The 13,840-nt window shown below is 63.4% G+C and overlaps 5 protein-coding genes across 48 annotated transcripts in view; 3 read left to right on the top strand and 2 right to left on the bottom strand.

The window, feature by feature from the left end:
• Positions 1 to 1,809, top strand: part of RTEL1 (regulator of telomere elongation helicase 1) — a 38,073-nt gene extending 36,264 nt beyond the window's left edge. For 5 of the 7 annotated variants that reach the window (XM_050746036.1, XM_050746034.1, XM_050746035.1 and 2 more), the window contains 4 exons: positions 118 to 351; positions 659 to 814; positions 920 to 1,242; positions 1,381 to 1,809. In XM_050746036.1, the coding sequence (XP_050601993.1) occupies positions 118 to 351; positions 659 to 814; positions 920 to 1,242; positions 1,381 to 1,461 (794 nt within the window). In that variant the 3' untranslated portion in view covers positions 1,462 to 1,809. The remainder of the gene's footprint in view (positions 1 to 117; positions 352 to 658; positions 815 to 919; positions 1,243 to 1,380) is intronic. The other 2 variants (XM_050746037.1, XM_050746039.1) reach the window with 2 other exon arrangements.
• The window catches only part of STMN3 (stathmin 3), a 239,048-nt gene that overhangs the window by 53,482 nt on the left and 171,726 nt on the right, over positions 1 to 13,840 (bottom strand). Inside the window, exon 1 of one of the 36 annotated variants that reach the window (XM_050746395.1) lies at positions 13,354 to 13,363. The exons of 32 other annotated variants lie outside the window; for them this stretch is intronic. The gene's annotated coding sequence lies outside the window, so the exon portion shown is untranslated. Of the gene's footprint in view, positions 1 to 5,927; positions 5,938 to 7,366; positions 7,377 to 8,996; positions 9,007 to 13,353; positions 13,364 to 13,840 lie in introns of those variants that run through there. 3 more of the 36 variants (XM_050746392.1, XM_050746382.1, XM_050746374.1) reach the window with 3 other exon arrangements.
• The window catches only part of ZGPAT (zinc finger CCCH-type and G-patch domain containing), an 81,297-nt gene that overhangs the window by 40,074 nt on the left and 27,383 nt on the right, over positions 1 to 13,840 (top strand). The window contains exon 2 of the mRNA XM_050746169.1: positions 13,674 to 13,753. The gene's annotated coding sequence lies outside the window, so the exon portion shown is untranslated. The remainder of the gene's footprint in view (positions 1 to 13,673; positions 13,754 to 13,840) is intronic.
• On the top strand, positions 1,873 to 4,202 carry TNFRSF6B (TNF receptor superfamily member 6b). Its single transcript, XM_050746294.1, has 3 exons — positions 1,873 to 2,749; positions 2,886 to 3,080; positions 3,824 to 4,202. The coding sequence occupies exons 1-3, from the start codon at positions 2,326 to 2,328 to the stop codon at positions 4,105 to 4,107; spliced, it is 903 nt and encodes a 300-aa protein (XP_050602251.1). The 5' UTR covers positions 1,873 to 2,325; the 3' UTR covers positions 4,108 to 4,202.
• Positions 5,021 to 13,673, bottom strand: ARFRP1 (ADP ribosylation factor related protein 1). Of its 3 annotated transcripts, none has more exons than XM_050746343.1 (8): positions 13,434 to 13,673; positions 12,680 to 12,778; positions 12,332 to 12,419; positions 12,005 to 12,087; positions 7,726 to 7,807; positions 7,430 to 7,500; positions 6,161 to 6,261; positions 5,021 to 6,090 (listed from the first exon to the last, which is right to left on the bottom strand). In XM_050746343.1, the coding sequence occupies exons 1-8, from the start codon at positions 13,485 to 13,487 to the stop codon at positions 6,003 to 6,005; spliced, it is 666 nt and encodes a 221-aa protein (XP_050602300.1). In that variant the 5' UTR covers positions 13,488 to 13,673; the 3' UTR covers positions 5,021 to 6,002. The 3 variants fall into 3 exon arrangements, with proteins under 3 accessions (XP_050602300.1, XP_050602298.1, XP_050602299.1); XM_050746341.1 differs by having other exon boundaries at positions 12,680 to 12,773; positions 13,434 to 13,514; XM_050746342.1 differs by lacking the exon at positions 5,021 to 6,090 and having other exon boundaries at positions 7,430 to 7,498; positions 13,502 to 13,673.

Genomic DNA, 13,840 nt, shown 5'->3' with positions numbered 1-13,840 from the left:
CCCCGCAGTTGTCCTGAGCAGCTCTCCAGGAGTTCGTGGGAGGAAAGGCAGGCAGGGTGGTGGGACTCTCAGCCCTCCGCCCCAGCGCCACTCTGAGCCATGCTACTCCCACACCAGGAGGCCCTGGCAGCCACCCACAGCAGGGGTCCAGAGCGCCCAGAGCAGGGAAGCAGGGCCAGCGCGCCGTGAGCGCCTACCTGGCAGATGTCCGCAGGGCCCTGGGGTCTGCAGGCTGTAGCCAGCTCTTGGCAGCGCTGACAGCCTACAAGCAAGACGATGACCTCGACAAGGTGCTGGCCGTGCTGGCCGCCCTGACCACTGCAAAGCCGGAGGACTTCCCCCTGCTGCAGAGCAAGTGGCCTGGGCGTGGGAACAGCCAGTGGGGTGGGCGTGGGGGACAGCCAGTGGGGTGGGCATGGGGGACAAGCCAGTGGGGTGGGCGTGGGGGACAGCCAGTGGGGTGGGGGTGGGGGACAGCCAGTGGGGTGGGGGTGGGGACAGCCAGTGGGGTGGGCGTGGGGGACAGCCAGTGAGTGGGGTGGGCGTGGGGGACAGCCAGTGAGTGGGGTGGGCGTGGGGACAGCCAGTGGGGTGGGGGCGGGGGCAGGGGCAGGGGCAGGGTGGGGACCGTGCCGGGTCTGAGTGAAGCTCCCCGCAGGGTTCAGCATGTTTGTGCGTCCACACCACAAGCAGCGCTTCTCACAGACGTGCACAGACCTGACCGGCAGACCCTCCCTGGGCACGGAGCCACCAGGACCCCAGGAGGAGAGTCTTGCCGTGCCTCCTGTGCTCACCCACAGGGCTCCCCAACCAGGTAGGGCGCCTGCCTGGCTGCTCCTGACAGTGCCCCAACCGCACGCAGCCCTGGGAGTGAGCGGCAAAGCCCCAGGCCCTGCTCAGACTCAGTCTCCGTCTCCAGGCCCCTCACGGTCCGAGAAGCCCGGAAAGACCCAGAGCGAGATCTCGACCTTCCTTAGACAGAGGCCAGCAGGGACTGTGGGGGTGGGTGGTGAGGCTGCAGGGCCCAGCCAGTCCCCAGGACCTCCCCACAGGCCTGCAGCATCTGAGTGGGGTGAGCCTCCTGGGAGAGACCTCGCTGGGCAGCAGGCTGCGGGAGCTCCGAGCGGGCCCCTCTCAGCAGGCTGTGTGTGCCAGGGCTGTGGGGCGGAGGACGTGGTGCCCTTCCAGTGCCCTGCCTGTGATTTCCAGCGCTGCCAAGCCTGTTGGCAACGGCACCTTCAGGTTGGTGCCTGGCCACTACAGTTCTGCTGGGTGTAGCCCCAGGTGGTGGGCTGAGGGGGAAAGGGCCGGGTATAGCCCCAGGTGGTAGGCTGGTGGCAACGCCTGGCAGGTGCGTCCAGCGGGCCGGTTGTCTCACAGGCCTCTAGGACGTGCCCATCCTGCCACACCGCCTCCAGGAAGCAGAGCGTCACGCAGGTCTTCTGGCCAGAGCCCCAGTGAGTGCCCACGGAGGCCCTCAGCACACCCGACGTGGCTTGATCACATGCTTGTCCAGCTCTGGTGGGCCAAAGAACCACCCAACAGAATAGGCCAGCCCATGCCTGCCTGCCTGCCCCACTGCGGTGGGACCGGATCTGGGCCTCCCTCTGAGAAGCCCTGAGCTACGCTGGGGTCTGGGGTGGGTCTCTGGGAGGTGCTTCCCCAGAACTTCCCTGGCTCCCGGCCTGTGAGTGGTGCCACAGGGGCATCCCAGCTGAGCCCCTCACCAGGAAGGAGGAGACCCCCGTGGGCATGTGTCCACTTTTCATCAGGCGACAGGGTTCTCTAATAAACGTGCTGGCAGTGCCCCGGACGGTGTCTTCGTGGCCTGGGCTTGGTGGTGGGAGTTGAGGAGAGACAGGGAGTTGGCACAGGCCCCTCGTAGCCTGCCTTGTGACACTACTTCCTCCACAGTGGGCTCAGCCCTGCCCTCATCCTCACTGCTGCAGCCAAGCTGCAACTGTGGGGGGATCCACCAATACACCAGCTGCCTGGGCTGGTTGCTGGGTCAGGAGCTGCCCCAGCTGCTGAGGAGGGCGGTTCCCTGGCTGGTGAAGCCCCTCACAGAACCACCCTTGGACTGAGCTGTGGGGAGGGATGGTACCAGGTGGGTGAGGGGGGCTGTCTGGGGAGGGAGGAGTTCCTGTGGGGCGTGGTGAGGCTGGCCCAGCCCTCCCTGCCCATATAGGGCGGCAGCAGGATGGGCTTGGGGATTGGGCAGTCCCTCCGCAGGCGGACGGAGGGCAGAGGCGGCGGCATGTTGGTCAGGCACAGCAGGATCCGGTGTCCGCGCTGAGCCACGCTCTCCCTGCTCCAGCAAGGACCATGAGGGCGCTGGAGGGGCCGGGCCTGCTGCTGCTGTGCCTGGTGTGGGCGCTGCCCACCCTGCTGCTGGTGCCGGCCATGCGTGGAGCGACAGAGGCACCCACTTACCCCTGGCGGGACACAGACACGGGGGAGTGGCTGGTGTGTGCCCAGTGCCCCCCAGGCACCTTTGTCCAGCAGCCCTGCCGCCGAGACAGCCCCACGACGTGTGGCCCGTGTCCTCCACGCCACTACACGCAGTTCTGGAACTACCTGGAGCGCTGCCGCTACTGCAACGTCCTCTGCGGGGAGCGCGAGGAAGAGGCACGGCCTTGCCACGCCACCCACAACCGCGCCTGCCGCTGTCGGACCGGCTTCTTCGCACACGCTGGTTTCTGCCTGGAGCATGCATTGTGTCCACCTGGCACCGGCGTGATGGCCCCGGGTGAGAGCCAGGCGAGGGGAAGGGCCCCCAGGAGTGGTGGTCGGAGGTGTGGCAGGGGTCAGGTTGCTGGTCCCAGGCTTGCACCCTGAGCTAGGACACCAGTTCCCCTGACCCTGTTCTTCCCTCCCGGCTGCAGGCACCCCCAGCCAGAACACACAGTGCCAGCCGTGCCCCCCAGGCACCTTCTCAGCCAGCAGCTCCAGCTCAGAGCAGTGCCAGCCCCACCGTAACTGCACGGCCCTGGGCCTGGCCCTCAACGTGCCAGGCTCTTCCTCCCACGACGCCCTGTGCACCAGCTGCACTGCCTTCCCCCTCAGCACCAGGGTACCAGGTGAGCCAGAGGACTGAGGGAGTAGCACACTGCAGGCCAGGCCCACTTGTGCCCTCACTCCAGCCCCTACACGTGCATCTAGCCTGAAGCATGCCAGCTGGCCTCGGGGAAGGGGCCACAGTGGATTTGAGGGGTCAGGGGTCCCTCCTCTAGATCCCCACCAAGTCTGCCCCCTCAGGGGTGGCTGAGGATTAGGATCCGAGCCAGGGCAGAGCCTCCCCTGGGGAGCCTTGGGAAGGTGGGCAGCACTCTCCTAACTGCCCGAGAGGAAGGTGGCTGGCTCCTGTGACATGGGGAAACCAAGGCCCGATGTTAACTCTCCTAACTGCCCGAGAGGAAGGTGGCTGGCCCCTCTGACATGGGGAAACTGAGGCCCGATGTTAGCCACTGTTAAGAAGCCACAGTGGTTAACACGAAGTCAGGTTCAGTCCATCTGCAGATCCCAACCAGCCCCTTCCAGTGGCCCAGGAGCCCTAAGATCCTGCCTGGGCCCCTTTGCCTCTCCCAGCCAAACTCCGAGTGGCCACTCCTGCCCCCACGCCTTTGCTCCACCGCGCTGACTGAAGGCTCCTGCCCCTTCTCCAGTCCCCACCCTTGCAGTGCTCACTCCAGCACGGCTCACTGTACAGGGATTTCTCTCCTGCAAACCCCCTGGGTGGGGCCCAGAAAACAGGGTGCTCGGCAGGCCCCCACCAGTGTCTGTGGGTGAAATGAGGGGACTGCTGCCTCCCCACCCACTACAGGAACTGAGGAGTGCAAGCGTGCCGTCATCGACTTCGTGGCTTTCCAGGATATCTCCATCAAGAGGTTGCAGCGGCTGCTGCAGGCCCTTGAGGCCCCGGGGGGCTGGGGTCCAACACCAAGGGCGGGCCGCGCAGCCTTGCGGCTGAAGCTGCAACAGCGGCTCACGGAGCTCCTGGAGGCGCAGGACGGGGCACTTCTGGTGCGGCTGCTGCAGGCACTGCGTGTGGCCAGGATGCCCGGGCTGGAGCGGAGCGTCCGTGAGCGCTTCCTCCCTGGGCACTGATCCTGGTCCCCTCTCCCCCTTATTTATTCGACATCCTTGGTACCCCACTTGCACTAAAAGCGGCTTTTTTAATAGAAGAAATGAGATTTCTTAAAGCTTATTTTTATAAAGCCTTTTCATAAAACTGGTTGTAGTTGCACAGCTACTGGGAGGGCAGCCGCGGACACCTGAGCCGCCCGGTGTGCCCAGATCCCTCAGGCTGCCATCAGAACTGTTGCTCGGGGCTTCCCCTACCTCAGACCCTCCCAGGGAGGATCACTGGGAGTGCCTCCTCTACGCTCCCGTTGGCTGTGGCACGTGGCGGGGGCCCCTGAAGCTCAGGGAGGGTCAAGGCCTGGGAGGGTATCATTGCTCGAAGAACAGGACGGGGCTCAGGCCAGCCCCAGTCGCCGGGGCCCCACACTAACCCCCTCTTTTGAATTCCTCCCACTCCCAACTCTCAGGGGATTTCCCAAGAGGAGCCCTGCCAAACACCTCCTCCAGGCCTCCCATGCTTCCTGGGAAGTGAAGCTTTTCCCCTTTGGGGCAGGCTCTGAAGCCTTCAGATGCATCCAGAGCAACTGGGGGCCCGCCCCAGCCACACTCCCCTCCCCAGCCACACTCCCCTGCGTGGCCAGTTTCCCGTGGCTGGAGGCCCCGCCCCCTAGGTCCTGGGAACCAACCTGCAAAACACACACAGGGTCCCCTGGAGATGACGCGGGGACTTCCAGGGCCCGACTCCCGTGAGTCACAGCCCCGCAGCTGCTGTGCCACCCCCACCCTGACTCATGCCCCTTCCCAGCAGCTCCTCCCGGGCCCCCCACGTCCTTCCCACATCCGCAGGAAGGGAGTGCCTGGACTCTCCAGGCTCCAGACCCACCTGGGGAGCCCCTCACCTGCCCACCAGCCCCTGAGCAGCCCAGTGCCACAGTCACCGTGTCCAACAGCCAGGAGCCAAGCCTCAGCCCTCCAGGAGGGAAGGGATGGACAGACCCACACTTGCCGTCTTTATTTTGCACTCACCCTGGGCAGCACTGGGCAGGCGGCTCCTGCCCACAGCCAGACTGAGGAAGAACAGCGCTCAGCAGGCCCAGTGGCGGCTGTGCAGGGAGGGCCCCAGGACCAGCCTCACTCCCAAGCAGGGGACGCAGGCCCCACACAGCACTGACACAGGGCCCCCCAGAGAACCCCTCCAGGAGGTTCTCTCCTGGCTGGGAGAGGGCTCTGGACCCCCCCACACACTCCCCACTTGCAGGGCTGGGGCACAAAAACAGCCACTCCCAGCAGAGGCCCCCTCAGCTTTTTTGCATCAGCTCCCTCCCAGGGGATTAAGATGAGGCGAAGCCAGGCTCAGGTGCGGAGTGTATGTCTTCCCTCATAGGCCTCCTCGGCTCTGTCCTGAGGCTGCATCAGAATCCAGGGCCCCCGCTGGCCTTTGGGGACATGGCCTGGGTCTTCCTCAAGGCAAGATCAGCCCCAGACCACCTCCAGGGTCATGGGGCACAAGCCAGAGGGCAGCCATGGCTGACTGGCCTCCTTCTCGATGGGGTGGACATGCAGCCACGGAATCTCCCAAAGGCCCCACAGGGCTGTCCCCAGGCAGTCCAAGCCAGCCTGAGCACTGGAGCCCCAATTCCCAACCAGGTCTCCCTCAGACCCCCCCGAAAGGGCCCAGAAAGGCCACCGCAGCGCCCCATGGAAAGGCTGCCGCCAGAGGGCGCTAGCCGGGCGGCCAGACTCCCCTCCAAAACCTCCGAGGCCTACACTTTTCCAGACGTAGAGGAAAGTTTGTCTTCGAGAAAACAAAGGAAATGGAAGAACCCCAAAGCAAAGCAAACCCACCCCCCAGACGAGCAGCCAACAGGCCACTCCTCCAGCACCGGGCACCAGCCGTCCCGACGGCAGCGCGGCCGCGCCTACGTGATGTCCCTCTGCCGCGGCGGCCGGTGCACGTTCCGCACGACACACTTCACCATCCACTCGATGCCCTCGCGCACCCCTTTGCTGTGAAGACAGGGGGTGTGAGGGGGCTGGCCTTGGTCCCCAAAGCCCCTGCAGGTGCAGCTCCACTCACCCCGTGAGGGCCGAGCAGGCCTGGGTCAGGCAATCCCGCCTGCCGATCTTGCCGGTGCAGTCGCTGAAGGCCGTCTTGATGTCAGGGATTGAGAGGCACGTCTGGGGGAGGCAAGGCCATGAGGAGCAGCCCCCACGTCTGGCCCTGTCCTGCCTGTGGGCCTGGGACTCTCAGAAGGGCATATGCCCTTCACCCCAGAAAAACAGGCAGAGCTCCACGAGGGTCCTAGTGTCTCCCAGAGGCCACAGCGGTGAGGACCCTGCGCTCACCCCGAGGCTGAACGTGGCTGGTAGTGCCTGGGACAGACGTTAGACGTCCACACAGCTGCAAGGAATCCACCCCCATCCCCTTCCTGGGGGACACCATGAGGCCCGAGGTGGGGCACCGAGGGTTGACGCCTCCTGGGCAGTGGTGGAGGCAGGTCCCAGGGGCCCATACAGCTGGGAATAATGGAGGGGTGGGAGCCCTGCGTTGGGCCCACATGGCCAGGGATGATGTGGGGGGGAGCCCTGCGTCGGTGATGGGGGCAGTCTGCAATCATGGTCACTTCTGCTCACAACCACCTGCCCAGTCCTCAAAAGAGCAGCCCTCCCCTTTCCTCTGAGGGGAGACCCCTGCCCCACACCAGGTGGCCCTCTTGTCGGCTGAGATTGTGGGGGAGGCCAGCCCTACAGGCTGGGGGCAACAGAGCTGCCCCAGAGAAGGCGGGCAGTAAAGATTCACCCTGGCCCTCTGGACGCTGCACTGCTTCTGTGGAAGCCACTCCAAGAGGACAGCAAGAATTCAGTGTGGCCAGTGCTCCAGGGGACAGCAGCACCTCAAAGGGGTCTTGAGGGGCTGCCCTGGGGGTGGGGCTGGCACAGATGCCCCCTCCAAGCGTAGCAGGAACAAGTTAGGGTCAGAGCTGACTCCCACCAGGGCCCCAGCATCACTTTTTGAGCTCTGAGTTTCATCTGGGTCTCCCCACAGCTCAGTCGTACGCTCCTGAGACACGGCCGCCTTCAGGGGAGAGGTGCCCTGCATGGCAGGAAGAGGCCTACTGGGCGCCTGCCCCGAGGTGGGAGAACCTCCAGGGCTGGCAGCAGCAGGTCCGGAGAGGAACCAGGCTTGGGAAGCTGCCGGGGGCAGGGCGGGCCTTGAGAATGGCTCTGTGCCCCTGGGCAGTCACTGGGCCTGGGCCTGGGGTGTCTGGGTGCACACACTGCTCCCCTTGCTGTGGGGGAGTCTGGGGACTTGGGAAGCTGCTGCAGCAGACGGGGTGGGGCTCACCTCCACATCCTGCTTGTTGGCCAGCACCAAGACAGGGACACCGCACAGCGCCTCGCTGGTCACCACCTTCTCTGGGGAGGGCAGGAGAGGCAGCACCTCACACCCAGCATCCTGCCTCTGACTGCCCTGGGGCCCACAGCCGTGGACGCCGACAGCTGCTCCCTCTGCCCCCCATTGCCCATGAGGCAGGAGCGCTTCTGACCAGACACTGAGCCAGCCCCAGGTACAGAGCTGCCCAAGCTGGACCTGCCCCCACTCACCATCCACCCCTCCCAGAGCAGCCAGGCCGCACTCACCGAACGCCTGCTTGGACTCGGCCAGCCTCTCCTCGTCGGTGGAGTCAATGACGTAGATGACGCCGTGACACTCTGCATAATACTAGGGGGAAGCAGGAGTTGGGGCTCAGTCCCCACCCTGCCAAGGGCCAGGCCTGTGTCATGGCCACTGTGGGGGGCTCACATGAGGAATGGGCAAAAGAGCAGCTCCCGCTTGCAAGACCCTTCTGGGATGCATTCCGGGGTTGTGGGGAAATCTGGTGGAGGTGCCCCCAGGCACTGTTCCTAAGAACCTGCCTGCAACCTTTGGCCTGATGGTGGCCAGAGAAAAAGGTGAAAGACAGGGATTGGGCCAGGCATGGTAGCTCACAATTATCCCAACACTTTGGGGGGCAGAAGGAGGAGGATCACCTGAGCTCAGTTCACGGCCAACCTGGGCAATGTAGTGAGACTTCGTCTCTACAAAAGCTTATAGTAATGTGCGCCTATAGTCCTAGCTACTTGGGAGGCTGAGGTGGGAGAATGGCTTGAGCCTGGGAGGTTGAGGCTGTAGTGAGCTCTGATCATGCCACTGTGCTCCAGCCTGAGTGAGAATGAGAGACCCTATCTCAAAAAAAAGATAGGGTTTGGGGCTGGAGGAACACAAACCACAGCCTGGCCTGTCGAGGGAGTGCACCTGTGGGGCTCCGTGCCAGCACCTCGTGCGGGGAGGGATTGTGGCCATGCGGATGACAACACTGACCAGCGCCATCTACGAGGCGAGCCCTCCCTGCCAGGACAGGGCCAGAGTCACTGAACTCAAGACTTTTGCAGGCTGGGCTGGTCAGTCCTGGGCTCGCTGGCGACACTGCTAGGCAACACAGGGCACAGACCCTGCAGCCTCAGGTATGAGTGCCGAGCCCCGGACCAGATGAGTGCACCTCTGTCGGAATCAGAAAAGAATACAGGAAACTCCGCGTCCACGTGGAGCAAACAGCTCACATTTGCCACTTTGCCTCCAGGCTGTGCCAGCTCTCCTGCCTGGGCATGAGGTCCCAGAGACCTGGAACTGGATGCTGACCAGGTAGGACAAGCTGGTGGTCAGTGTGTTAAGACACACATACCCCTGAGAGCATGAGAAGTCAGGAGGCACTGCCCAACTCTCCGAAATCCTTAGGGTGTCCGAGCAGGGAGTACCAGGCAACCCCATCCCAGTGCCAGACAAGCTTGTGCACCTGCACTTCTCACAGTGGAGAAAGAAGCCCAAGGCCAGGCGTCCTCCAGGGTTCTGCAGGCAGCGAGGCCCTCCCACACCCCCAGGAACTTCTCTGGCCTACAGGCAGGTGCCACACACAGGCCACCAGCCCCACAGGGGACCCTGCAGCGTGGAGACTGTCTGCTGCTGACACCCAGGAGCAGGCGGACCCTGAGGCGGAGACCTCTGCGGCGGGAGGGGCGGCTCTGTGGAGGCTGCAGCAAGCCCAGTGAGAGAATCCCCACGTGGCCCCCGGGGCTTCTGAACAGGGTGGCAGAAGGTTCATGTGCAACCGGGTCCTGGACCATGGGACCACGTGGTCAGAGCCACCCATCACACCTACCAGGCACAAGGCACACAGCCCAGCAGGGCTGCAGTGAGACGGGAGTGGCACCTCAGGGCCGAGTGCAGGCAGGACCTAGAGCCCCATGCCCCAGTGGAGGCGTCACAGCAGTGGTCATTGTGTGGTACCCCACAACGAGGAGAAGAGGGAAATGTCCAAGCGTGGCTCCTGGCTGGCCAGCTGATCCCAGCGGAGCAATCAGAGGGACTGTGGGTCTGAGTGCTTCTCCCCAGCAGCAATGGGAGCTCCCCAACTGCCAAGTGCCAGCCAGCCTGAGAGACTAGTGTCACAGCAAAGAACCCAGGAGCTGAGGTCCTGGCACAGGCCACACGTGGACGCCGGCCTGGGGTCCAGCCCCAGGACGAGGCCAACTCCCAGTGATAGCCGTTTTGCTCTGCACAAGGATGCAGGATACAGGAACCAGGGTGGGAGCAGAGGCCTCCCTTCTGGTCCCTCCTGGGGGGTCTCTGCTGCTGATCCTCCCAGCTCTGAGCTCAGCAGGGTCAGGCGTCCCAGCCACTAGAGCAGCACATACTCAGCTGACACGCTGAACGATGAGCCACAGCTGCCTCACGGGCATGAAATGCACCTCATATCTAGGAGACCCTGGTGGGCAGGAGACGGGGCTGCTATCCCACAGCTGGGGACCCAGAGAGCCACTAGCTCCACCAAGGTGGCGTCTGGAGAAGGACTCAGACTACCAGGAAATCACACCCCAGCAGAAGTGGTAGTGAATTGGGGGGACACTCAAGGAAGAATGCAGCCCTAAGACCAGCAGCAAGGATGAGCTATAGTGGCCCCCTTAAGTCTCCCTCTTGCAGTTTCCCCTTAAGAGAGACCCTCGGGACCTTGGAGGAGCCCGTCTCCGACGTGGAAGTGTGGGTCCATGCAAGGCTGCGGCTGCGGCCAGTGCAGGCGTCTGTGGCCCCAGTGTATTCTTGCTTCATGCTGGAGAACACTGTACCAGCGGATGGCCTCGTTCTGGTTTCTGTGGGACCCACTCTGGCTGCAAAGAGCCATGCTGCCAGGTCACACCTGCCCAGGGCAGCCCACGCTGGAGACCCACCGGGCCGTGGCGTGAAGTCCCGGCCAGCCTGGCCCCACATGGCCCAGCACAGCCAGTTCTCCTCCAGGGCTCCCTGCTGGGCCAACCACAGCTCCGCGGATCCTGCTGCCTGAATCGACCTCTCCTCTCCCATCCTCGCTGCCTTCCTGATGCTGACCCCCAATATGCATCCTGTACCTCAACCTGTCTCGGCATCTGTGCCTGAGACACTGGCCTGTGACAAGATCATCATCATCTTTGTCCGTCCCCAAGCACGCTGGGCACTGGACCCAGGCTCTGACTCAGCTTGTCCCATCTGACTACAGTGGACCTACAGGATCTATCAGAGATCACTTGGCCATGGGAGAAATGACCTCTTGGCTAGAAGTCACGGCAGGAGGGGACACTTCGGTGGGTCCTAGGCAAGAGGAACTGGGATCAAAAAGGAGATCAGGACCTGGGCATTCAACTCTAGAGCTGGCGGCTGGCAAGCATCAGGGCAGCCAAGGCACTGGGGCCGCCCCACACCCACTGTGCCAGCCTAGGGCAGGGAGCCCCAGGAAGCCACAGGCTCTGCCCTGCTCAGTGCTGGACTCAGTGCCTGGCCCACGCTGAGAAAGAGAGAAACTGTAGTCTGGGGCGTGTGGGGGAGGGGCACCACACTGGGATCTCAGAAAAGCCCAAAACCTGCGTCAAACGAGGAGACCGCTGCCGCGGGACCCTGAGGAGTCTTCTGGTGACCACGGAAGAACGAATGTTAAGCTAGAACTGAGGTAACCCCATCGGGGAGAGGCAGCCGTCGTGCCTTCCCCATATCTGGCTGGTCTTTGCCATTTCTGTGTCCTGGTGGTGAGCAGCAAGATCTCTGAGATGAAAGGAGGCACTCGCTTTGGGGGAGTGCAGGGTCCCTGGGTCCCCACACTTTGTCTTGTCCTGACTGAGAAAGAAACAGACTGCCCTGACCTCTCTGACCTGGCCAACGAGGTTTCCCTTGGGCTCAAACCCAAGCCAGGGCTTGAACATTCCGACACTTGTGAGATGTTTAGGTTGTTAACATAATGTTCAGGTTTCAAAACATTGAAACAAATTAGCCCCAGCCCTGAACCCAATTCCTTAAATTTTCGTTTAAACGCCACACCCTGCTCTCCCAGCTTCGGACAGGACCAGTGAGCACGCCCTTCCCTTTGCTGGTCACCTGAGGATGCCCCAGTCTGTCAACAGGTTCCCCTAACGCATGCCCTGACCTGAGGATGCCCCAGTCTGTCAACAGGTTCCCCTAACGCGTGCCCTGACCTGAGGATGCCCCAGTCTGTCAACAGGTTCCCCTAACGCGTGCCCTGACCTGAGGATGCCCACTCTGTCAACGAGTTCCCTAATACATGCTCTGATCTGATCGCCTTGGCGTTTGGTGATTCTTTCCTTGGAATCTCCACTGGCCCCATCGCAGGGAACTCCCAAGTAGGAAACTCCCCTACCACCACTTTTGGGGCAACTTTAGCTAAGGGTTCGGCTGGGACAAACCAGGGAGCCACTCGGGAACCTGGGACAGGAGCAGAGAGAAACCCCCAGGGACAAAGTGTGTAATGAAAGTTGCTGAGGAAGGGCCCAAAGGGTGCCCTCTGGGAAGAAATGGCACTGAAGGGCTGGAGGGGGAGTGGTCCTGACCAGGGAGTCTTACCTTGTCCCACAAAGACTGCAGCTCTTCCTGCCCTCCTAAGTCCCAGAACATGAGCCGAGCCTTTCCCACATCCACAGTGCCAACTGGGGAGAGGAGGAAACAGGCAAGGCTCGTGACCTTGGTCCTCGACACACCCAGTCCCAGCTCTCCCGGGGGATGGAGCAAACCATGCTGGTGCCACTCAAATGAGACTTGAGAGGGGACTGACAGGGCTGTGGCCAAGGGCCAGCTGGACTGTGAACGTCACAGCATCCTCAAGGCCCCAAACCCACAGCCTGCTATTTAGACCCCTTACTGTTTAGACCCCTTACTGTTTAGACCTCTTACTGTTTAGACCCACGGTGGTGGTGATTTTGGATAGACTCATTCCCTTGTAGTTCTTGTTAAACCGGGTTTTTGACTGCTCCAGGAAGGTCTGAGGAGAGAGGGAGAGGAAGACACATCAAGTAGGGGCTACACTGGCTTCCCAAATATCCTTCCTCAGACCTGTTCCTTAAGAGAGAAAAACAGAAACAAAGCAACACTCTGCTCTTCAGGAAGCTGGTGGTGACAATCCTGTCGTCTCAGGTGAAATGTGGATTCCATCTGGGTAGTGAACATGCAGCCGACAGCACAAAACCGAAGCGGGGGCCACCCGGCCGTGGGAAACGTGCGGGCAAGGGAGTGGGCACTCACCGTCTTCCCAGCATTGTCCAGGCCCAGGATCAGGATGCAGTACTCGTCCTTCTGAAACATGTACTTGTACAAGCCCGACAGCAGCGTGTACATCCTGCCCTGGGCCCCCAACATGTGTCAGTGTGCAGCCGGAACGCAGCTCCCCGCCCCCGGGCTTCTCCACGGTGGTCAGGGGCGCCCCACGTCCAGCTGGCCGCTCAGGACGAGAGCCTGGGGGCCATTCCCGACTCTCCCTCCTCCACCGCACCCCTGCAACTCCTCCCAGGCCGGCCGCCACTCCGTCCTTCCGCTCACAGCAATGACTGCGACCTTTCCGAACCCGCAGCGGCTCCGGTCCCTCCCCTGCTCGCGGGACCACCCAGCCGGGTGTTCGCGGTGAGCTCCGCTGCGCTCCCGCCCTCCCCCGAGGTTTCGCTCCCACGCTTCACGCGCGCGGAACGGGGAACACACTCGCGGCAGCCCCGCCTGGGCCCCCGCGCCCCAGCCGGGAGCAGCGAGCCGCCGGCGCGCTCCCCAGGAGCTCCCCAGGGACGCCCCATCAACCCATTTCTTAAAACGGGGACGGCCAGCGGGAAGCGGACTACAGGGCGGGTGCGCAGCGGCCCGGCTGCTCCCGGAGGCGGCGCGCGGCGGGCAGGGAACGACTCCCGCGGAGAAAGAACCCGCGTCGGGGACCCCGGCTACGGCCGCCCCATGCCGCGGCCGCCAGGTTGGAGGCTCGCCGACAAGCAGCCAAAGCTGGTTCCTGTCACACCTGCGTCCCACCTCCAGCTCTGGGCCGCCCCTCGGGCCTCGCGCCCCACCGCATAGCCTGCGGCCTACCTGCGACCGCCGCGACCTCGGAGCCGCCGCTGCTGACCCCCGCTGACCTCCGCTGACCCCGCGCTAACCCCGCGCGGCGCCTGACGGGACGAGAGCCGGCCTCAGGGAAGGAGCTGAAACGCGTCCCGGCGGCCTCCGCGCTCCGCTTCCCGGCTGCCCCCGCGCGCCAGGCACTTCCGGAAGTGGCGGCGCTCGGGAGGAAGTGCTGGTCGGCGGCGGGGACGAAAGGGGGGTGCCGGGCCGCTCTAGCCGGTGAGGCCGGCGGGCTCTCTATGGCGGCGGCTGGGAAACCGCGCGGGGGAGGTTCCCTGCCCGGGGAGAGGGGACCGCGGTTTGCGT

Source organism: Macaca thibetana, chromosome 10 (genome assembly GCF_024542745.1).
Source record: "Macaca thibetana thibetana isolate TM-01 chromosome 10, ASM2454274v1, whole genome shotgun sequence".
NCBI lineage: Eukaryota > Metazoa > Chordata > Mammalia > Primates > Cercopithecidae > Macaca > Macaca thibetana.
This window is presented reverse-complemented; position numbering and strand designations above follow the sequence as displayed.

What these genes read in the sequence shown, in the direction of transcription:
- TNFRSF6B (XM_050746294.1), top strand. Translation starts at nt 2,326, where the DNA reads ATGAGGGCGCTGGAGGGGCCGGGCCTGCTGCTGCTGTGCCTGGTGTGG. An exon ending in CACCGGCGTGATGGCCCCGG is followed by an intron (nt 2,750 to 2,885) that starts GTGAGAGCCAGG and finishes TCCCGGCTGCAG; the next exon opens with GCACCCCCAGCCAGAACACA. An exon ending in CCTCAGCACCAGGGTACCAG is followed by an intron (nt 3,081 to 3,823) that starts GTGAGCCAGAGG and finishes CACCCACTACAG; the next exon opens with GAACTGAGGAGTGCAAGCGT.
- ARFRP1 (XM_050746343.1), bottom strand. Translation starts at nt 13,487, where the DNA reads ATGCGGTGGGGCGCGAGGCCCGAGGGGCGGCCCAGAGCTGGAGGTGGG. An exon ending in CACCACCGTGGGTCTAAACA is followed by an intron (nt 12,088 to 12,331) that starts GTAAGAGGTCTA and finishes TCCTCTCCCCAG; the next exon opens with TTGGCACTGTGGATGTGGGA. An exon ending in GCCTGCTCGGCCCTCACGGG is followed by an intron (nt 6,091 to 6,160) that starts GTGAGTGGAGCT and finishes CTGTCTTCACAG; the next exon opens with CAAAGGGGTGCGCGAGGGCA.